The 23,556-nt window shown below is 42.6% G+C and overlaps 1 protein-coding gene across 1 annotated transcript in view; it reads left to right on the top strand.

The window, feature by feature from the left end:
* ITGB8 (integrin subunit beta 8) overlaps window positions 1-23,556 on the top strand; it is a 269,162-nt gene that overhangs the window by 174,156 nt on the left and 71,450 nt on the right. Inside the window, exons 10-11 of the mRNA XM_086941884.1 lie at window positions 6,808-7,213; window positions 10,914-11,136. Of these exons, the coding sequence (XP_086798010.1) occupies window positions 6,808-7,213; window positions 10,914-11,136 (629 nt within the window). The remainder of the gene's footprint in view (window positions 1-6,807; window positions 7,214-10,913; window positions 11,137-23,556) is intronic.

Genomic DNA, 23,556 nt, shown 5'->3' with positions numbered 1-23,556 from the left:
AAATGTTGCTTGATGTTATGTTCATAATTATCTCCCATTCCCTATTGTTTTTGTTGAAACGTAAAAATATCAAATACAACTCAATATTTTCCATTGAGAACAAAGTTCAACTTCTGCAGTTCATCAATCTTCTTATGGCCCCAATGTTTTAGTTATGGAATTAGTTTAATACCTTAGGTTGATTTACAATGAACAGCGTTATGTAATGGTGTGAAAAGGATGCACATTCTGTATTACTCAAGCCATTTAACTGCCAAAAAGAATAACAATTTGCATTCAAGTTTTTATAAAAAAGATTTTTAGATTACCATTACCATTAATTTTATTTTGTGGTTTAACTGACACTCCTGCTCATTACTGTACTCCATATTTCGCTCTCCTAAAATCTTGCAGTTTTTTATTCAATAGTAAAATGACTGATATTAAGTTGGGTGGTTGGGCTGTCATATCACCACTGTGGAACATAAAATACTGCAACCACAGTCGCAGAGGACCGGCTGCTGCATATTATGTGCTGAATATTTTTATCTCCAGCAGCTCCCACCACCTTGAAATAAGATCTGCAGGAGAAGAATGTCACTCAGTCAAGTCTACCATGCCTGTGTGGTATTTATTTATAAAGTTATGGAATGCTCTGCAAACCTTAAGATCATCTTTTATGTAAGCAGGAGCACTAGCATCATTACACAGCAATCCCAAAGAGGGAGGACTTAGACTAGATCACAGGCAGGTTCCGAAAAAAGCAGTGTTTTATCAGTTTCCCAAATTTTATGTGATCAAACTCAAGTCTGATATAGTAGGGATGCTGTGTGACTGCATATAACATCCAGCTCTTGCTCTTTGAATTCTTGGTTAATTTATCATGATAGTCAAAAGTCCCAACACCCAGAGTTCCCACTCTTCTACCAATAAAAAAGTACCTCATAAATGTGAGTGGGCCTATTGTAATGAACAGCAACAGGTCAAATGTGTGACTATATTTGTGACTGCCAAACAATTTTGGGATAAGAGCACACACTATGTTGCATCGAATAGCTGTGTGACAGTTCACTGAGTCCTATTACAAGCTAAATAAATTCCAGAAAAATGCAAAAAAATCTGGGATGTTTATTCAGAAATGGCCATAACATTGATTTGTCATAAGATCTCCGGGATGATTAGCACCCACTGCGAATACCTCATAGTAACAACATTCCAAAAGTAAGTAAGGAAAACATGAACTAGAACTAAGATGGAGTACAGGTGTCAGTACAAGGGTTAAATCAAGATCCTTAGAGGAATAAGGTGAAAGTCCTAAAATGCTGAGCTGAGTGGGCGGGGAGGGTGGCAAAGTTAAGAAATAAAGTATTTTGAAGTGAAAACTGTTTATACACTGGGCCACGCAAATTTGTAGCACAGATGAAACTGTTGAAATATATGACGCAACGTATTGAAACACGTACAGAAAGTTGATGCGATTATAATAATATGTACAATACAATTAATGGTCCTAATTTTATGAAACAATGACAACAAAGATATTTGAAGAAGAAAAAGAAAATCCCCTGGATGGTTTACATAAACACAGGAGGGCAGTGGATTGCAGTATCTTTCCACAGATCCTTGTGAAACTTTTTGTTCTGACACACAGTTCAGTAAGTCATATGACTGTTGTAAACATTTACATGTTTCCAGACTGTATGTATTTATAGGTATTTCTTTTAGCTTGAAGCTAGCTAGGACAAATCACACATCGATGAGTCTAGTACCAAGGCTGTGATTCCAACCTGCATTCTTAGGTTTTAAGTTCTGCAGCTTTAACCAGTAAGCCACATCTCCTCCCCGAATACACATTTTGTAGACCTGCATGTCTAAGTCAAATTATCTGTATTTTGTGGAAAAATAAATTAGTGCCATTGAATTTTCTAGAAATGTACACGTATTAAGTACCAAAGGTAATTGTGTTTTCATTTTATGCTATAGGAATGATAATTATTATTATAAATAAACATTTACACATTCACACACTTAGTGTGCCACACTGAACTCAATCGGAATGTCATGATGCAGTAAATATGCAAGGTCATTTCTCTGCCTTTATTTAAACAACCATTTACAATGCAACTGTCTCGCCTTTCTAAATTACAACATTGTTATTTATGTGTTAGTTTTGGAAGCAGATAAATAAATGGCATTGTCATTTACAATGCCAATAGCTTAATCTCTCGCAAATGTGAGACCTATTGCATTTGCACCCCCACACACACACAGAGCCACCCACACACACAGAGCCACACTCAGAGCCACACACACACACAGAGCCACACACACACAGAGAGACACAGACAAACACACACAGACACACAGAGCCACACACACACACACAGAGCCACACACACTATAACACACACAGCCACACACACAGAGCACCACACACACAAACACACACACAGAGCACCACACACACACAGCAACACACACACACACAGCGTCACACACAAACACACAGTGCCACATACACACACACAGCGCCACACACACACACACAGAGCGCCGGGTGTGAGGGTGAGGGGATGTGAGGTTGAGGGTGTGTGAGGTGAGAGTGAGGGGGTGTGAGGGTGAGGGGTGTGAGGATTAGTGAGGGTGTGTGAGGGTGAGAGGGTGAGTGAGGGTGTATGTGAAAAACAAAAATATTTGTGAGCCAAACACTACCGTCTTCTGCCAGCTCAGACTGCAGGGGCCTGCCATGTTTTCTGCCATATCTCCAACAGCCCCACAAGCGGCCCCTTTTCTCTCCACCACATACTACTTAAGAGTCCCCCTACAAGCGATAGGGTTCTTAAAACATTGTCTGTACTGTTCGCTTTTGTCGGTATAGGCCCACTGGGATATGCCTCTTCAAAGTCACCCCCTTTCCCTGGTCTGAACGTCTGCCTCTACACACCCAGCTACACTGTCAACAGGCTGCGGCCCGTGAGCGGATGGACTATTACTTTCAGGGCCTTGGATTATTTGTTATCCAATCGCAGGGCTTGTGGGACTGTAGTACTGCCTCCGAGCTCCAACCAATGTGGGCCCTGAGCGAGAAGCGCTAGCTAGTACTTTTCGATGGTCGGCGAGAAAAGGCTGCGTGGAGCGTATTGGATGTGGAAGTTCTTATGGGTCCTCGCCTGCACAACTGCATTTTCACTCAACTGGTGAGGTCCCGAGCACTTTCAGAAAATGCGCCACCGGTATGAATATGGAGACTGGGGTCCCTGATTTCCCTGAACTGGCACCACTGTGTGTCTTCTATACATTTTCTTTTAGTCATGCGGATTCCGTTTTGTTGAGTCTACTCCTTTGCCTTTCCCTTATTCGGGATTTCTTGCTGGATCTTTAATAATTTCCAATGTGATGAATACAGTGCCAACACCGGCAACATGCACACCGGCAACATGCCGGAGTAGTGGTAAATGGTCCCAGCGGATGAAGAGTAGTAACTGTCGGGACAGAGTTTAGTGTAGAGAGGAAAAAAAGCTACTCTGAATAATTATTGGGAGTTAAAGGAAGATACATATTTGATGTATTTCAATAATCGAAAAGGAAGAGGAGGGAGATTCGAATAAGTACACAGAAGCTAAAATAAAAAAAATTGTGGGATTGCATCTTGGTGCCGCAGTGAGCATCGTAAAACAAGCGCTGCCATTTGTCTCTAAGCCCCGTCCTTTTCAGATTGGGGGGGTGTTTTCTAGGCTGTAAACAACAGTCAAAAACACGCCCCCCAGTCTGAAAAGGATGAGGCTTACAGACAAATGGTTCTTCTTTGGATCTAAGCCCTGTCCTTTTCAGACTGGGGGGCGTGTTTTTGACTGAGAACGTCACTAGGTAGAAAAAAACTAAAAAACACGCCCCTAATCCGAAAAGGACGGGGCTTGGGTACAAAGAAGAATGTCATTAGGACCTCTTCTCCAATGGCTGGCCACCGTTTAGGAGGCTAGCCAATGGAGAAGAGGGGTGGGGCTTAACCTCGCTACTCCAAAAACATTAAATCTCATGAGCTCGAGTGCGCATGTGCGCACCCGACGCCACGCAAGACCTAAAAAGGTTGTAGCAAGCGATTCCTGAGTGTCTCTTCTTATACTCCCGGAGCCGTATTATTACAAGAACCCCAGGGAATCTATTGCCATTGTCCGTGCACCATATTCTAAATTCCCGAGCAGAAGCAAAGGCATTGTTAGGAGGCGACACATTGAGGTATCACACACCCAGTGCATTGCCAGTGGGTGGCCTGTGGAAGAAGAGCAAGAGGATTCCAGGGGCCACCATGCATCTCTCTGCTGTTGTTTGCAGTCTCTCACAGGCTGCAAGAGGACCTATGCACTCTGTTCAAAAGTGAGGACAGGTTGCCTACTTCAGGGAAAGGCAGATCAGCAGCTTCAAGCAGTTTGTCATCTTTCACCAATCCACTGTTCATAGTTCAGGCAGTGATCCGCTTTTTTGACTTTCACGCTTCCTATGATAGGGTGTACTTGCCTAGTCTGTGCCCAGCATGCATGCACTGTCTTAGACCTGCCCTCCTCACATGGAAAGAAGAAGTAATGAGAAGAAATAAAGATATTTCTCCTTCTTACACCCCTATCATGTCCGGAGCACCATTTTGGTGCAAACCAGGTTTACAATTTTTGAGAAACCTCGGTTTTCATCTAAATACATGGGTGGATGCATGTGAAAGCCCATGCTCCACCCGTGTAACCCTACCCACCAAAAAATAATGCAAGGCGCTGTTATACACTGCTTTGTGTTACTTTATATTTACTAAACCATGCAAAGGAATGCAAAGCGGCTTTCTGTCACCTTGTAAATGGCAGAAATTATTTTGCTTCGGGCTGCACCACAAAAGTGATACATCCCCAACATAAAACCAATGAAAATGTGGGCTCATGTTTTTCTAAATAGTGGAATGTGAATATTTGCTTTGCCCATTTCAAACAAATTGCGTCCCTTTACAACCATACAAAAAGATCTAACATAACTTCAATACCTGTGTGAACATTTCGGGTGTGGATGTAGCCTTAAGGCTAGAGCGGTCGAGCTCTGACCTGGGGAACTGGGTTGTAGTCTCAGCAATGACACTCAACATCCTGTGATTCTGGGCAAATCACTTAATCTCACTGTGCCTTACAAAAATGAATGTGTTCAACTGTAACGAAACAGGTGCTCATGTAAAGCGCTGTGGTACCCGATGCCTCGGGTCCTGCTCACGCTAAATAAAACTCTTGGTGGGAAATGTGTCTGTTTAGAGAAACTATGAGTAATGTTCTCTACATCAGGAGTTCTTAACAGTTTGTCTTCTGTGACCCCTACTTAATCAGTACTGAAATCCAGGGACTCCCACTGAATTTATTAAAATCTGACCAGCCACAATGAGCATAACTGGAAGCTGAGTACTCTAGCCTAAGCAGTTTTTATGATTTGAACAACAAAACAATGCAGAAAAATGTAGAAACATGCATTCATCAATCAAATAAACACATGAGAAATACTTTATTTATTTCTCAAAAAAATCTTAATTTTAATGGGAAGGGTGGAGCTTTTCCAAATTCATTGTACGTACTGTATTCTATTTGATGTTCTTGCTCTGCTCATACGAATCAATCAGAAGACACCAACTTAATATTTAGCCTCCATTGTCAAATTTTTTCACACTTACAGAACGTTTTCAAATGTTCCATTTTTCATTTTATTTCTTCATTTAAATATACTTTATTCATTTGTTAGTATTGTTTAATTTTCTAAGAAATCACGCACCTCCTGATTTAGTGTCTCCTGCTCCAAGGGTACACAAACCACCAGTTAAGAACCACAGACAGGCACTGTTAGCAAATAGTGTGAGGGTGCTGGTTCTTATTAGTTTTCAAACTTACTCCACTCTACTTTGACTTTGAAATTTGGGCCTCATTCTGATGTCGGTCAGAGAGTACTCTGACTCACTCCGTGACAGAATCGTTTCCGACCGACTCAGGTTCGGGGAAACTGATCAACTGATTACGATGGTTCTGAACACCGTTTGGTCGGACTCCAATTGACTTCAATGAGAACCTGTGTTCTGTCAGACAACACAGGCTCCCATTGGAAAAAGGGGTGATTGCGGAAAACCTAGCACCCTGTGGCTGGCACCCAATGGTGCCTACCGCACTGTGCATGGTTGTAAAGAGGGGTTCCATGGGTACTCCCACAGGCCCCAACCGGAGGCCTACGGGTGAACTGGGGCCTGCTAGGGGCTCCTAAAGTCAGTTTACCACTGCAGTTCTGTGTCAGGCAGACCGATTCGGAAAGCCTGTCTAAATCCGACATCGTAATAGTTGGTTGGAAACGTGGTCCATAGACCTGTACGATTCGGCTCCAATCAACTCAGTTTCACTGAATGCCAGTCAGAACCGAGTTGGACAGACCGAACGGTTACCTTCCATCGCAATCGGTCAGTTGGAAATATTTCTGAGTTAGTCGGAAACATGGAGTCCGACTCAGATTAGGAAAACACGAATGCCATTCGAAGCCTTCCAACCGATAACATAATGAGGTTCCAACTGTTTTCCTAATGACCTTTATGACCACCAGTGTCCTTGCCCTTAATACTGAATGTATGACTGAAAAGACATCTACCATGTTTGCAGATTTTCCAGAAACCTAATCTTTCTAATAACCGTTATTTGCAATTTATGAAGGCAGATGGCATTTTTGTTATAAGATGTGCAAACAACTTACCAAGTCTTCTGTCTTTGGTTGACAAATACGTTTTTCTTGATGCCTTTATTGGAAATTACATTTTGTGTCTTTGTTTCCTAGGTTCTTCTTAATATAACTCTTGCATTAAGCAGATGTGATGTGGCTGAAGGACATAACTATATCATAATCAAACCTATTGGTTTCAATGAAACTTCTAAAATCATGATTACTGTGAACTGCTCCTGCCCATGTGATGGCAGCAGGAGACACGATGGACAATGTATCAGTGAAACTTCGCAAGATGGACAAACGCTACAGTCCTCAGAAAAGGCCTGCACTACGGATAAGGATATATTTTCTCCAGGCAGTTGCAAGAAGTCCCAAGGACAAGTCTCCTGCAGTGGTCGGGGGGTGTGCCTATGCGGGAAGTGCCATTGCCACAAAACCAAACTGGGCAACATACATGGACAATACTGTGAAATAGACGACTTTTCCTGCCCATACCATGATGGAAAGATGTGTAATGGTAAGCATACAAATTAAAAGCAGACGTTTATTAAACCATACAGTTTTATCTAGACTTTTAATTATAATAATCTTGCTACATCAGTGGCTGATTGCCAAAAAGTTGTTCTGAGTAATTCTGTGTTCGCCTGTCATGCAAGTAAAATGTATTCAACTGACTGAACTGTGCTGCTGTATCATAGGTGATGCATGTAGTTTACTATTCTGTTTTTTGTCTGAGGTATACCATGCTTAATCAAAACTCAGACTGCCATACGTTTATGCTAGTGCCTAAAGAGATGGCCATAGAATATGCTGGTGTTTATTTTCCAGTGTATTTATTTGTTCTGTCCAGCAGCAGCCATGTGTTCTGCCGCCTGACAGGTTTCAAGGTGTCCATAAAACAAGTCAGCTCACGCTGCATGTACAAAAACATACCATTTCTCAGAGCATTCAGGGTCCTGGCTTTACACACATGGATATTATTTAGGAAGACTAAAATATACATTTAAGAACATGTTACAGTTGTTACTTATCAGGATTAGGTAACAAAGTGCATTTTATGTGTAAAGAATAGTAGGGGCATATTATCAAGAGGGTTTATCTCCGCTTTTTTGGCTTTAAAAGCCAAGAAAGCGGAGATAAAATTATCTCCCTATTACCAAGCTGTCGCTAACACCAGTTAGCGACAGCTAGTAGGAGATAGCGACCATCTTGGGCCCCACTTTGCATGTCAGTGATATTTATCACTAATGAGATGCAAAGTGGGCGTGCCAAGATGTTAGAGACTGAAAACAGTCGCTAACATCGCTATCTCCTATTATCAACTTTTGGAGATATTCGCGCTAAGCGGGAATATCTCCAAAAGCTAACACCTGCCCTGAGCAGTTCTTAGCCATGTTATCCAATGGGAGGTGGATAACATGGCTAAGAGCATTTGCTCGATAATGCATGAATATCGCTGACTTTTCAGCGATATTCATGCATTTCGGCCGTTTTTTATCGCATTTGCGATAAACCTTGTTAATAGCAAGGTTTATCTGCGATAAAAATCGCCGATGTGCGGCGATAATTTTTGTCTCTAAACAAGTTAGAGACAAAAATTATCGCTAGTTGTTGGTAATATGCCCCAGTAGTGTATGCACGCGATAATTTGACGGTACCCGGTGACCCTATTACAGTAACTTAAGAAAAAGTCAGTAAGTCAAATTGTTTAGGAATGACATGAATCGTGATGAAGCACAGTGCACATGCAGAAATTGCGTTAAAAAAGTTCAAAGCTTCCCAGTGAGGCAGTCTATGTTTTGCCTATAATTTTGTTGCGTACAACTTCTGCAGAGGCACAAATGAGTATCTGGCAATACAAATCCAAACTGCATAGCTGCACAACCTTCCACTCCATTGTGGGTATCTTAAAGAAGGGAACAGGTACAGCTTCAATTAAACATTTTGTGTTGTGTGTTTTATAGTGTATCCCTGTGAACCTGCTACATATTAAAATACCAAAGAATGCACACATATTGTTTGAGATTCATCTACCTTTATTTGGGAATTAATATGTTTTGCCTGACTTTTTGACTTTCAGTAAGACCTGATGCATATAACATTTTCTGGATCTTGATGTGCACATTTTGCAATTGATTAAAGTGCAGCAAGATTGAGACCCTCTTTGTACAGGCCTTGTATAGCTAAACATGTAGCTTTATTGTTAAAGTTTGCATAGCAAAAGAGGTCCTGGTGTGAACTCAGGTCTTGGTGTGAACTGAAGCTACCACAAACTCTTTTCAAATTGGGGGCCTCATTTATGAAAAGTGTTGCATCGCTGTGTGAAAACAGCGATGCAACCCTTTTCAGTGCACTCTCTTTGCGACTCAATAGATACACCATATTTACTGTATGGTGCTCCATGTCACAAGGATTTACAGATACGTCAGTATTCCTGATGTATCTGTAGTCGTAAAAGTGGCGCATTGCTGAGCTGTGTCTGAAAACAGACGCAACTCCAGCAATTCATCCTTTCACATGGGGCAAGCCCTATGGGAAGGTGCCTGTGTCAGTCTTATACCCACTGTGAGCTAAGCATAAGATTTTGACGCAGTGCTGTACTATAAGTGCCGCAGTGAAATCTCATAGATTTCCTTGCACCACTTCTATGACTCTTTTTTGCGGTGGTATACCCACCCTGCATACATTATACCTGACGCAGGTATAATGTAGCACAGGGCTTTACAAAGTTACACATCTGCTTAGAAGCGTCACTTTGTAAATATGGCGCAACGTGGCAAATTTTTTACACTGCCGCTTCATCACAAAAGGTGACACAACGGCGGCACAAAGGACTCATAAATAAGCCCATATATCTTTAAAATCAACAATGACATCTGTTATAATATTGCAGTGTCTCCAGGGGTCTGTGCAGTAAAACGGCTGATGTCCAATTGCCTAAGCTGGAGATGCATTTATTCCCCCTGGTGTCTAGTTTAAAAAAATGTACAGGTTTCCTAGGTCTCCCTATCTGCCGGCTGCACTAGGGCCCAAAATCCACAAGGTAGGCACATTGCTAAAAACAAGGTGTGGGCTTTGGCATGCCCATTTTGGGCTGACCTCACTCCTGAATTAAAAAATAACTAAATATTTCCTGAGGCCTGGTGGGCTTTGTGCCCCCCCCCCCCCCAGGGTGGTAGGTAAGGGGCTATTGCCCCAATATGCCTTAACACAGCAGCCCTGGTTTCACTGGCACTGCTCAATACCTTCACCGAGCGGCTGCCTGCAACTTGACCTGTGGGTACCAGACACCGCATTGCTCAACTTCCCACCATATTCCCAACGCCTGCCAACAACTGAGCTCCTGACTTCAACCTCACAGATTTCGATTTGCAACGTATGTGACATCAAGGGCCCAATGACTCCTTAAACGACCTTCGAAACGACGACTGCCAATGCTGCCCCTTTGAAGCGCATCCCACGGCCAACAAGGACCTGCATTTTCAAGGTGCTGTATTTCGGATTGTCCCAACACTGTAGCTGACCCACAACTCTGTTGTCAGCCTGAACTGTTGGATATGTTTGTTCATGAGAGCAAGATATCCCTGGAAAGAGCTATTGACTTCAAGGAACTGTATTTTAAGTCTATTCTTGAAAATCATTCGTGTTTTGATTACTGTATTTTGGATCTTTGTAGATTTGGACTTGTTTTACACAGATAAATAGTAGCTATTTTTCTTAAACTGGTGTGGTGTCCTTTTGTATTGCTTCACTGTATTACTGTGTGTTATGTGCAAAGGCTTTGTTCATTGCCTCTGAGATAAACCTGACTGCTCGTGCCAGGCCACCAAGGGGGTCAGCAGGGGTTACTTTAGAAGTGATCCACCTTACCTTGTCTAGAAGGAAGAGTCCCTACTTAGACAAAGTGCAAACCACTGTCCCCAGTTCTAACATTTCCCTATAGAAAAGATAGGAGAAGAAGAGGGGGAAACTTACATTCAGAAGTTTGTGAATAGCATTTTGCAATACAACAAAATGTTGTTCGTATATAGGCCACTGTATGACCTATCCAAGAAGGTATTTAAGAGTATGTGAAAATACTCCTATAGAACTACATCCTAAACTCATAAATGTGTTTGTGAGCCGGTTTCATAATACGTTTACTGATGATATTAACATTAATTGTAACAGAGTGCAATTTAACTTAAATAAATAAAAAACATGTTTTGGTGTTGCAGGTAAAGGGGAATGTGAAGACGGTAACTGCAGATGTTCGATTGGCTGGGATGGTGACCGGTGCCAATGTTCATCTTCAAAAGAAAAATGCATGAATGCAAACAGAGAGGTCTGCAGCGGACGAGGTACTTGCACTTGTGGTCACTGTGTATGTTCTAAACCTGGAAGCTTTGGCCCTTTCTGTGAATACTGCACTTCCTGTATCAGCACATGTGAAAATAACTGGTAAGTTTTAAAAAAACACATAAATAAACACCTTCCTCCTCACTGACTGCTCACATTGTTTGTGTTAAAACAAGTTTCACATATATGGGTCTCACCTATGGAAGAATGCTTCTAGAAAATGTTTTACATTTTGATGTGTATGTTGTGGTAAGTATGTGGTGAATCATTTGATGCAGCACTTATTAATACCAAATGCAGTATGTGTAACATCAGCAAATAGGGATAACTTGTCAATAATGTCAGCTCCAATTAATGATGTATAGTGAGTGTTATGCCGTGCATTTTCAAGAGGTTTAACCTAAGACTTTTTGCTTTTGGCCTTCAGTTTTTGACCCTGTTGCGGTTGGTTTTAGGACTCTGGGCACTTTACACTGAATATGCTCTCCATGTAAATTATGGATTGGTATTTCCATATTTGCTAATTGATTTACTGATAGGTCCTTAGTAAAGTGCACAATGAGTGTCCAGGTCCTGTAGATCAAATGCTGCTAGTGGGCCTGCTGTATTCACTAGAGGGGTTTTGTCCTACGGGACCAGGCAGGACAAATTTACAATATACAATAAAGAATGCCTGGTCTCGGGTTCAGTCGCTGTTTTTTTATTTATCAGCAAGTGTGAGCTCTATTATGTAGTTTTAGAGACTCATTATTAATTACCTTTTTTGTAAATGTTTGTCTTACTTATACATTTGCAGTAAGAGGTTATAACACAACCTTAAACAGTTCATACACATAACTCAAAATTCAAAAAAACAATTGTGCATGGAAAATCATAACAGCAGTGGTTTGCATGACCATTACATACGTAATCACAAATTTCAATCATTAAAACGGTACACCAGAAATTTCAACAATCAGTCTTAAGTCATATTTTGTTTTGAGAATTTTTTAAAGACTGACACACTATGGGCATCTACTTTATGGAAAGTTCGAGCACGTCCTAGCAGTGCGGGACGTCTTTTTCAGTTTAATGCCTTATAGTGGATGTGGAAAATTAATCGCATGTGGAAAAGCCGACGCGTTTCCAAACCCGGTATGAATACTCGGGTTTTTCTTCAGGGCAAGCCTGGGTACCTGTTGGGTTAGAAATTATATTTTAGTCTCTACTCCTTCTCTTGGTTTTCACAAATGGGTGGTATTGGATGTGGCATATGGTACCTGTTAGTTTTGAGTGCGCGATGTCATCATTATCATTCTGGTTTCCTGACCTTGACTCTGTATCAAGAGAGAGGAGACCGTAAGTTGTCACTATGTCTCACTTTCTTGAGGCTACATGGGCATAATCGAGTGTTAGAAGTAACTTTACTTACGTTAGTTTCAAGGTTTATGGGCGTAAGTCACGCTGGCTTTTTTGAGCGGGTGCTGGCAGGGAAGTTTCCGCGTTAGGCGCGTGTCCTTAGCTGGGATTGTTTCTTTGTTGCAATCGCTTGTGGCTACAAAGTTAACGAGAACGCTCAGATTAGTACGGCGTTTTTGGCTTCGGAAATGAAAAGCTGAGTGCGCAAGGTTAGCACACGCAAGGCTTTCAGAGCTCACCTTTTTCGATTCAATCACGGAGTTTTTTCCACCACACTGACTCTGCCGGATTTCACCCGGAAGTGACAGGTTAATCACCTGACATGACCCGCTGGTGGAGTTGTGGGAGTTGAAGTACGTTTTTTATAGGATTCGAAGAAGCTGAAAGAAGCTAATTCGTTTGTTTGTATTGAAGGCAGGGTGGGTGCTCCAGAGGGCACGGTGGCATTTACATGAGGGCTCAATGAATGTTCCTTTATAATTCAGATAGTTCATTCATCCCCTCTATTACACAGTTGAACTTGAGAATTAGGTAGGCTTCTCGTTGTAACAACAATGTTTCTATGTCTCCTCCTCTTGGTGGAATTTTTATTCCTGACAGGACTGTCCATTTAAAGTCCTTTTCTGTGTGTCCACTTAGGGTGAAGTGTTGTACCATTGGGGCTGTTAGTACTTTTTGTTTAATGCGGGACCGGTGTTGGGCCATTCTCTGGTTTATTTGCTGACTAGTTTTTCCAATGTATAGTTTGGGGCATGGGCAGATAACCGCATACACCAAGTTGCGGCTTTTACAGTTGGTAAATTCTTTATGGAACCATTTCGTATTGTTGAATTCGAATTCAGTGCCTTCAATTGTGGTGGCACACGAGACACACGTTCCACATTTGTGGTGTCCTTCGATTGGTTTCAGTCGCCATAGTGTGCGTAAGTCTGTTCTAACTTGGCTGACTCCTAGGTCTGCCCTCACAATCTGTTGTCCAATGCTTTTATTCTTCTTTAAGGCAAAAAGAGGTTTCTGCATTGGCATCTCTAGCCCAGACAGCAGATGCCAATTTTTGAGAATTATGGATTTGAACTTATTAGTGTGAGGCCCGTAGGTACTAACACAAACCAATCTGTCTAATGGTTTTTTTCTGTTTTTTGAGCAACAACTCTTCTCTTGGAGTACACCAAGCCCTTTTCATGGAGTGCTTTAACATTTTGTCAGGGTAACCTCTTTTTTTGAGTTGGTTACTAAGAATTTGAGAATGTGCTGTGAAGTCTTCTTTTCTTGAGCAGTTTCTCCTAATCCTTAGCATTTGTCCATAGGGTAGGTTAGCTTTCAAACTTTGAGGATGGTAACTTCGATAGTGGAGGATAGTATTTTTGTCTGTGTCTTTGCGGTGTAATGTGGTAATGAGTTTGTGATCTTGTACACCAACCTCAACGTCGAGAAACGTTAGGTGGGTGGTACTGTAGGTTAGAGTTAATTTTATGTCTGGGTGTCTCATGTTCAGCCATTCATGAAATTGGATCAAGGATTCGATTGAACCCTTCCATTGACACCAGATGTCGTCGATGTAACGATACCAATTTAAAATGTGGTTCTGGTAGGGGTTATTGTGGTACACGAACCGTTCCTCGTACAAGGCCATGTAGAGGACCGCCATTTCCGGGGCGTAAGGACACCCCATGGCGGTCCCCTTGACCTGCACGTAGAACGTGTCCATGAACCTGAAATAGTTCCTCTTTAGTGCGATTCGAGCTAAATCGATTATAAACTCGGTGGGCACTCTGTGTGGTTTGGGGCGAGTTTCCAGAAAGAATTCAATTGCTTCTAAGCCTTCCTCTTGTGGGATCTGTGTGTATAGGGAAACTATGTCAAAGGACACCATTAGGTGTTGGTTCGGATCAAATGGGACCCCTTCGACTTTAGTTATAAAGTCCATGGTATCTCTTAAGTATGATTTTACTTGGCCCAAAAATGGCTTCAAAAACACATCAACATATTTTGCTAATGGTTCTAGCACAGAGTCACACCCGGAGACTATGGGTCTCCCGGGCGGTTCTGTGAGATGTTTGTGTATTTTGGGCAAAAAATAGATTACCGGGGTACGTGGATTCTTTTTGAGTAGGTAATTAAACTCTTTCGGACCTAAGATGCCTTTGTCAAACCCTTCTGTTAGTTTGGAGCTTATTTCATTTTGGATCTTTTCTGTGGGATCTTCATTCAATGCTCTGTACCACTCAGGGTTGTCAATTTGATGATGTGCTTCCGCAACATATTTATCTTTTGCCCACACCACTAGTGCTCCCCCCTTGTCTGCAGGTTTCACCACTATTGTGTCATCATTTCTTAAATCATGAATGGCTTTTTGTTGTTCTTTTGACAAATTGTTTTTCAAAAAAGATTTCTGTTTGCTCAACTGTGTGATAGAGGAGAGAACAGCTTGTTCGAACGTGATTATTTCTTTCGGAACCAAGTGTGTGGGAGGAATGAATGTAGACCTGTTGGCAAGGCCCGAGGGTTCAAGTACCCTTGTATTTTCCTTGTCATAAAAGAAGGCCTGTAACCGCAGTTTCCGACAAAATTCGAGTGTTTCAATCTTGAGTTTGGTCAAATCCATATGCGTGGCTGGTACAAATTTGAGCCCTAACTCTAAAACTGTTTTCTCATGTATGGTAAGTTGTTTCTCCGACAAGTTAACTATGGATGTTTCAGCTAGCTCTTGTAATAGTTGCGGCGTGTCCGCATTTCCCATGCTGTCGGCGGTTTGAATCGTACCCTGTTTCTGGCCTCTCCTTTCTCTAAAAAAGGATTATTACGTTTAGAGGGGCCTTCTCTGGGGTCTGAATCACCTGCTGATTCAGATGAGGATGTGTCTGAGAAAGTAGAAAACCGATTTTTAGATCGCCCTTGATATTGGGATAGGGCGCGTCGGGATTCGATTTGGGTGTAGTAATCGTCCTTTAAATATGGATACACCGACTCTATTTTGAATGTTTTAACGTCTTTTTCGAATTTGTTTGACCTAAAACTGATGGTGTTGTCCCTAAATGTTTGAATCTCTTTATCTATCTTATCTAGGAGAGCCTGTGCTTCTGCCACGGTATGGTTGTCATTAATCGCCTTTCTTAAGGCCTCAATTTCCTCCTTTTCCTTGTCACAGATTCGTTTGGCTGTTTCTACTGTGTGGACCATTAGGTCCCTGCTACATTTTGTAGCTATGTAGCTAAATCCCTTTTTGTATAATGGGTCCTCTGTAAATACCACCGGCACGTTCTTAACTTGGAGTCCCCACGGAATGGTACCTGCCTTCAAATGTTCAAACAAAAAGTGCCCATGTAGCTCTGTTCTGATGTGTTTTTTGGTGAGTCTTGTCAGTTTGTCAGTTTCATTTTGTTGTTGAGCATTTGTGCTCAACTTGATCGCTGAGAACGGAGAGGGACCTGCAATTAAATTTTTAACGTGGTCCTCAGAAAAGGAAAGTGTTTCTTCCTCTGACATGTTTTGGGGACTATGGGAAATAGTCCCTGTTATGGTTTCTTTCGAAAGGTAGAGGCAACTTTCAACGCCTCATAACCCACGCGGGCAAGGCCCGCTCGTCAAACTGTATTCACTAGAGGGGTTTTGTCCTACGGGACCAGGCAGGACAAATTTACAATATACAATAAAGAATGCCTGGTCTCGGGTTCAGTCGCTGTTTTTTTATTTATCAGCAAGTGTGAGCTCTATTATGTAGTTTTAGAGACTCATTATTAATTACCTTTTTTGTAAATGTTTGTCTTACTTATACATTTGCAGTAAGAGGTTATAACACAACCTTAAACAGTTCATACACATAACTCAAAATTCAAAAAAACAATTGTGCATGGAAAATCATAACAGCAGTGGTTTGCATGACCATTACATACGTAATCACAAATTTCAATCATTAAAACGGTACACCAGAAATTTCAACAATCAGTCTTAAGTCATATTTTGTTTTGAGAATTTTTTAAAGACTGACACACTATGGGCATCTACTTTATGGAAAGTTCGAGCACGTCCTAGCAGTGCGGGACGTCTTTTTCAGTTTAATGCCTTATAGTGGATGTGGAAAATTAATCGCATGTGGAAAAGCCGACGCGTTTCCAAACCCGGTATGAATACTCGGGTTTTTCTTCAGGGCAAGCCTGGGTACCTGTTGGGTTAGAAATTATATTTTAGTCTCTACTCCTTCTCTTGGTTTTCACAAATGGGTGGTATTGGATGTGGCATATGGTACCTGTTAGTTTTGAGTGCGCGATGTCATCATTATCATTCTGGTTTCCTGACCTTGACTCTGTATCAAGAGAGAGGAGACCGTAAGTTGTCACTATGTCTCACTTTCTTGAGGCTACATGGGCATAATCGAGTGTTAGAAGTAACTTTACTTACGTTAGTTTCAAGGTTTATGGGCGTAAGTCACGCTGGCTTTTTTGAGCGGGTGCTGGCAGGGAAGTTTCCGCGTTAGGCGCGTGTCCTTAGCTGGGATTGTTTCTTTGTTGCAATCGCTTGTGGCTACAAAGTTAACGAGAACGCTCAGATTAGTACGGCGTTTTTGGCTTCGGAAATGAAAAGCTGAGTGCGCAAGGTTAGCACACGCAAGGCTTTCAGAGCTCACCTTTTTCGATTCAATCACAGAGTTTTTTCCACCACACTGACTCTGCCGGATTTCACCCGGAAGTGACAGGTTAATCACCTGACATGACCCGCTGGTGGAGTTGTGATAGTTGAAGTACGTTTTTTATAGGATTCGAAGAAGCTGAAAGAAGCTAATTCGTTTGTTTGTATTGAAGGCAGGGTGGGTGCTCCAGAGGGCACGGTGGCATTTACATGAGGGCTCAATGAATGTTCCTTTGTAATTCAGATAGTTCATTCATCCCCTCTATTACACAGTTGAACTTGAGAATTAGGTAGGCTTCTCGTTGTAACAACAATGTTTCTATGTCTCCTCCTCTTGGTGGAATTTTTATTCCTGACAGGACTGTCCATTTAAAGTCCTTTTCTGTGTGTCCACTTAGGGTGAAGTGTTGTACCATTGGGGCTGTTAGTACTTTTTGTTTAATGCGGGACCGGTGTTGGGCCATTCTCTGGTTTATTTGCTGACTAGTTTTTCCAATGTATAGTTTGGGGCATGGGCAGATAACCGCATACACCAAGTTGCGGCTTTTACAGTTGGTAAATTCTTTATGGAACCATTTCGTATTGTTGAATTCGAATTCAGTGCCTTCAATTGTGGTGGCACACGAGACACACGTTCCACATTTGTGGTGTCCTTCGATTGGTTTCAGTCGCCATAGTGTGCGTAAGTCTGTTCTAACTTGGCTGACTCCTAGGTCTGCCCTCATAATCTGTTGTCCAATGCTTTTATTCTTCTTTAAGGCAAAAAGAGGTTTCTGCATTGGCATCTCTAGCCCAGACAGCAGATGCCAATTTTTGAGAATTATGGATTTGAACTTATTAGTGTGAGGCCCGTAGGTACTAACACAAACCAATCTGTCTAATGGTTTTTTCTGTTTTTTGAGCAACAACTCTTCTCTTGGAGTACACCAAGCCCTTTTCATGGAGTGCTTTAACATTTTGTCAGGGTAACCTCTTTTTTTGAGTTGGTTACTAAGAATTTGAGAATGTGCTGTGAAGTCTTCTTTTCTTGAGCAGTTTCTCCTAATCCTTAGCATTTGTCCATAGGGTAGGTTAGCTTTCAAACTTTGAGGATGGTAACTTCGATAGTGGAGGATAGTATTTTTGTCTGTGTCTTTGCGGTGTAATGTGGTAATGAGTTTTTGATCTTGTACACCAACCTCAACGTCGAGAAACGTTAGGTGGGTGGTACTGTAGGTTAGAGTTAATTTTATGTCTGGGTGTCTCATGCCTGCAGCACTGGTTGTGCCACCCTCACAAGCAGCCCTTCAAAAGGATTCTCAGATCTGTCACTGCAGTGTCTGCGCGCAGTTTGCAACTGCCATGTGTACCTTGCAAGTGCGTCCACTTGCCAGGCCCTAGTCTTCCATTTTCTTACATGTAAGTCACCTCTAGCCCAGACAGCAGATGCCAATTTTTGAGAATTATGGATTTGAACTTATTAGTGTGAGGCCCGTAGGTACTAACACAAACCAATCTGTCTAATGGTTTTTTCTGTTTTTTGAGCAACAACTCTTCTCTTGGAGTACACCAAGCCCTTTTCATGGAGTGCTTTAACATTTTGTCAGGGTAACCTCTTTTTTTGAGTTGGTTACTAAGAATTTGAGAATGTGCTGTGAAGTCTTCTTTTCTTGAGCAGTTTCTCCTAATCCTTAGCATTTGTCCATAGGGTAGGTTAGCTTTCAAACTTTGAGGATGGTAACTTCGATAGTGGAGGATAGTATTTTTGTCTGTGTCTTTGCGGTGTAATGTGGTAATGAGTTTTTGATCTTGTACACCAACCTCAACGTCGAGAAACGTTAGGTGGGTGGTACTGTAGGTTAGAGTTAATTTTATGTCTGGGTGTCTCATGCCTGCAGCACTGGTTGTGCCACCCTCACAAGCAGCCCTTCAAAAGGATTCTCAGATCTGTCACTGCAGTGTCTGCACGCAGTTTGCAACTGCCATGTGTACCTTGCAAGTGCGTCCACTTGCCAGGCCCTAGTCTTCCATTTTCTTACATGTAAGTCACCTCTAAGGTAGGCCCAAAGTACCACTGTGGGCAGGGTGCTGTGTATAATAAAGGTGTGACATGTCCTGGTAGTGAATTACCGTGTATTTTGTTTTTCACTTTGGAAAAGCTATCTGTCCCATATGATAGAATGGGAGTTTACTTATAACATCTCATAAGCATATCTCTCCATTGGAACACAATGGAGAAAAGGGGTTTAGTATGCCTGAACTCAGAATATAAAAATAATTTTTTTAGTAAATATGATTTTTATGTTCTGTGTTTGAAAATACCACTCTTAGAAAGTAGGTATTTTCTTCCATAGCCATACTGTGTGCCTCTGCTGAGTTGTGGATTGACGGTCTGTCTATGTAGTGACAGGGGCTGGGGATGTGCATTCACTGTTGACATGCACTGGGGATGCTGAGGTGTGTCCTACCTTTTCTGTATGAGTCAAGGCTGGGCTGAACATACCTGGGTTGTATTCAAAGTACTGGGAGGAGTTTCACTAGCAACCAGATTGGCCTGATCTGCACTTAGAATGGTGGGAGGAGATTTCCCTTGCACCTGAATAGGCCCTGTCTCTATTGCACAATGCTGTCTCCACCTCCTGCTGGGAAGCTGGACCAGAGAGGACAGAACTGGTTTGAGCTGAGCACATACACTCTCTGCCCAAAAGAACAAAGAGAAACTGAGTATAAATATAGGGGTCCAGACCCCAGAACTTCAGAGTACTGCTTAACTAAGGATCTTGTCAGGAAGATGAGCTGGAAAAGCTGTCAGGAGGAACTGCACTTTGCTGCGTGCTCTGCATCTGTTGGCCTGCTGCTTGCTGCTTCTGTCTTGGGCAGGGAAAGGACTGGATTGTACTTTCATCATCCTGCTGTTAGAGTTTTCTCCAAGGGCTTCTATTAGAGCTTGCCTCCTGTTGGAAGTCTATAGGAGATAAAAGACTTCAGAGAACTCAATGGAATCAAGAAACCTGCCAAGAAGAAGAGGTGGAAGAGCTGCCAGGAGGAGAACTGCCACCTTTTCTGTGCTATTGCTTTGTTGGCTTGGCCTGTAGTTGCTGCTTCTACCTTGGGAGGTGAAAGGACTAGGTGGAACTTTCTTTTACTTATTGCTGAGTATCTCTAAAAGCATGACATTGAAATAGAGCTTGGGTTTCACCTACCTCTGGGGGCGGCTTCTGGAACCGCGGTTTCAGTGGTCACAGAAGGGGAAAGCAGCTGACACCAACACTTCTGCAGTCTCCGTGTTCTGAAAGCACTGCAGAGAGCACTGCTGCACTTCACGCATCGACCATGGTCTCACTAACGACGAAGACAGCCGCCAAGCCACTGCTTGCACCGAAACCTGTGGGCACTGCATTCTGCACTGCCTCGCTTCAATCTGCCCCTCATTTCTCATCGACAATGTTGCTGCCTACTGACCGTGACATCCGTGACCGCACTGTGGTTTGGGGGCACCACTCGTAAGCTACATGACCAATCGCACTGTCCCACCCCACAGTCTAGGCTGACCCACACCAGCTACAATTAATCTGCACTGTTGCTTGCACCGTGACCTGTCAACACTGCCACAAGCACTGCCTCACTATGCACTGCAGTCCTGGTCTCTCCAATGCCGTTGGATGACCATCACTGAGCCGCTGCCTGCACCACGACTTGAGGTCACTGCACACTCTACTGCTACGCTTCACTTTGCAACCGCGATTGCTGCCACAACCATCCCACACCACCGTGATCATATGCAATGAAAAGGTATTATTTAAGAGTCTGGCCACACCACAACCAATGTAGTCAGATGGAACTGTTGGATTCTGTTGTTTTCAGCACCGCTGTAGCACCGTACGGAGCTACCGCATTCCAGGAATTTCATTTTTAAGGGTATTCTTGCAAAGTGCATATTTTTAAGTACTATATGTTTGATTTGTATTGTTTTGGTCTCATTTTGAATTTATAAAATATTGGGTATTTTTTTTAACTGGTGTGGTGTCCTTTTGTACTGTTTTCACTCTGTGTTAGAACTGAGGATGTCTAATTGGAAATGGCTTGCACCTTTGTCCAAATAGGGACCCTTGCTTCTATTCAGAGTAAGGGGCTACACTCCTAAAATAACCCCTACTCAACCCTGTAGTATCTTGACACGAGCAGGAAGGCTTATCTCAGAGGGAGTGTGTAAAGCATTTGTGAACACACCCAGTAATACAGTGAAAACACTGCAGATGGACACAATACAGGCTTTATAAAAATAAGTATTCTTTATATAGACTTAACACAAGAGCCAAACGTCTGTTCTTTACCGGAGAGGAGGTGATGCAATGATCTCGTGGTACGTCTCGATTGTGATGTGACAAGATGGTGCCTTGATGCGATGCGACAATCTGGTAAAATGCGAGAAGATGGCGCCCTTGATGCGATGCGACGAACTGAAGACAATGCAGCATGCCCAATGGCGACTCTGTAACTTTGGAGCCTTAACAGGCCCTGTGACACGCTTCTTGGGTGATGCGACGGCGACCCTTGTGGTAGCAACACGCTTCTCCGGTGATGCAATGACACACAGCTGCAACGGAGACACACTTCTCCGGTTATGCAACGGCGACGCTTGCGGTGGCGACACGCTTCTCCGATGATGTGGCGTTGACAGCTGCGGATGCAACACACCTCTTCTCATTGAGTCATTCTTCAAGCTCCCAACGACACGCAGGCTTCTGCAGACAGAATTCCCAGCAAGGAAATTCAGGGGGGAGCTGGTGGTGAAGTATTGTATCCCCGAGATTTCAGCAGGAAGCAAGCACAGTTCAAGCCCTTGGAGATTCTTCTTCAAGATGATGAAAGTTGAAAAAAAAGCCTTTCTCCTTTCCTTGGCAATAAAGACATCACTGCAGGTCAACCCCAGCAATTACAATTGGTGCAGGGGAAGTAAAAAACTCCTGGTTCTTCTCCTTGGCCAAATGCCTGTCTTGATGTTCAGAAGTGATTTAAAGTTCTGGGGTCTAGGCCCCAATATTTATACTGCAAAATCCTTTGTCTCTGAAGGCAGAGGGTGTCTGTACCCAGCCCAAACGAGTTCTGGGTGCATTCTGCCACTGCACAACTTCTTCCTTTGTCAGTGTGGGCCAGGGTCATCGGACACACCACAGGAAGTGGAGCCAGCATTGTGGAAGGCAAGCACAGCTCTATTCAGGCCCAGGTGCTGCTCCTCTCACCACTCCCAATGCAGATAGGTCTATTCAGCCTTGTGCTGACTCACCCTGTCTCCTGGAGCCACCCCAGCCCCTGTCACTCACAAACCATACACAACCTAGCAGAGGCAGGCTTGGATGGTTAGGCAAGAAAATACCAACTTTCTAAAAGTGGTATTTTCAAACACAGAATGTTAAATCCAACTTTACTAAAATATATATTTTATCATTCTGAGTCCAGGCATACTAAATTCGTTTTCTACCATATTTCCTGGGTCAGTTAGTATTATAAGATCTTATAATCAAACTGCCCATTCTGGCCTGTGGGGACAGGTAGCCTTGCAATAGTGAAAAACAAAATTGGCTGTAATTCACTATCAGGACATGCTACACACATCAGGGCATGTCCTACCTTTCACATACAATGCACCCTGCCCTAGGGCCTAACTTAGTGGTGTCTAAGGGAAGATTTAGGGACTGGTAAGTGGGTGCCCTTACCAAGTCGACATGGCAGTACAAAACAGTGCACAGGTTCTGCAATGACAGGCCTGATACACACTTTACAAGCTGCTTCTGTGGGTGGCGCAATCAGTGTTGCAAGCCCAGTAGCGACATTTGATCTGCAGGCCTTAGGCACACATGGTGCACTGTACTAGGGACTGACAAGTAAATCAAATAAGCCAATCATGGAGTCACAAATACATTACAACAATTTACAATAGGGAACACTTGCACTGTGGCACTGAAAAGCAGTGGCATAGTGCCCAAAGCATCTAAAACCACCAAAATATAAAAAACGGAAGAGACAACAGTAACAATTGGAAGGGAGACTCACACCAATGGTACCAGGTCTAACACACTGACTCTGAGATAAGCCGGACTGTTAGTGCCAAGCTACCAAGTGGGTGAGCAGGGATTATTTCAGTAGTGTATCCCTGACTAGAAGGAAGGGTCTCTACTTGGATAGGGGCGCAAACCATTGCCAACCAGAGACCTCCATTTCTAACAGTGAGGAATAACATCCATGCTTTTTCTTGAGATTTTAACCCCCTAAAATGCCCATTATCACTTCAATAAACAAATGTTATTGCAAATAATGGTCAGAATCAGATGGTGCATTATATGAAGCTGTTCAAATGATAGTGTATATTATTTTGATTCCATGTTGGAAATGTTATAGATTTCCAAGTCCTACTCTTATTTTTATGATTGGAGGTCATTAACATTTACATTATAGTTTCTTGAGGAACCTAAAATCTAATGGATTTCCTTTGTATGTAAATACTGCTTGGGGTAACAT

The sequence above is a fragment of the Lissotriton vulgaris genome, chromosome 10 (genome assembly GCF_964263255.1).
Source record: "Lissotriton vulgaris chromosome 10, aLisVul1.2, whole genome shotgun sequence".
In the NCBI taxonomy this organism is placed as follows: Eukaryota; Metazoa; Chordata; class Amphibia; order Caudata; family Salamandridae; genus Lissotriton; species Lissotriton vulgaris.
The sequence above is the reverse complement of the archived record's forward strand: the minus strand, read 5'-3'. Positions and strand labels throughout refer to the sequence as shown.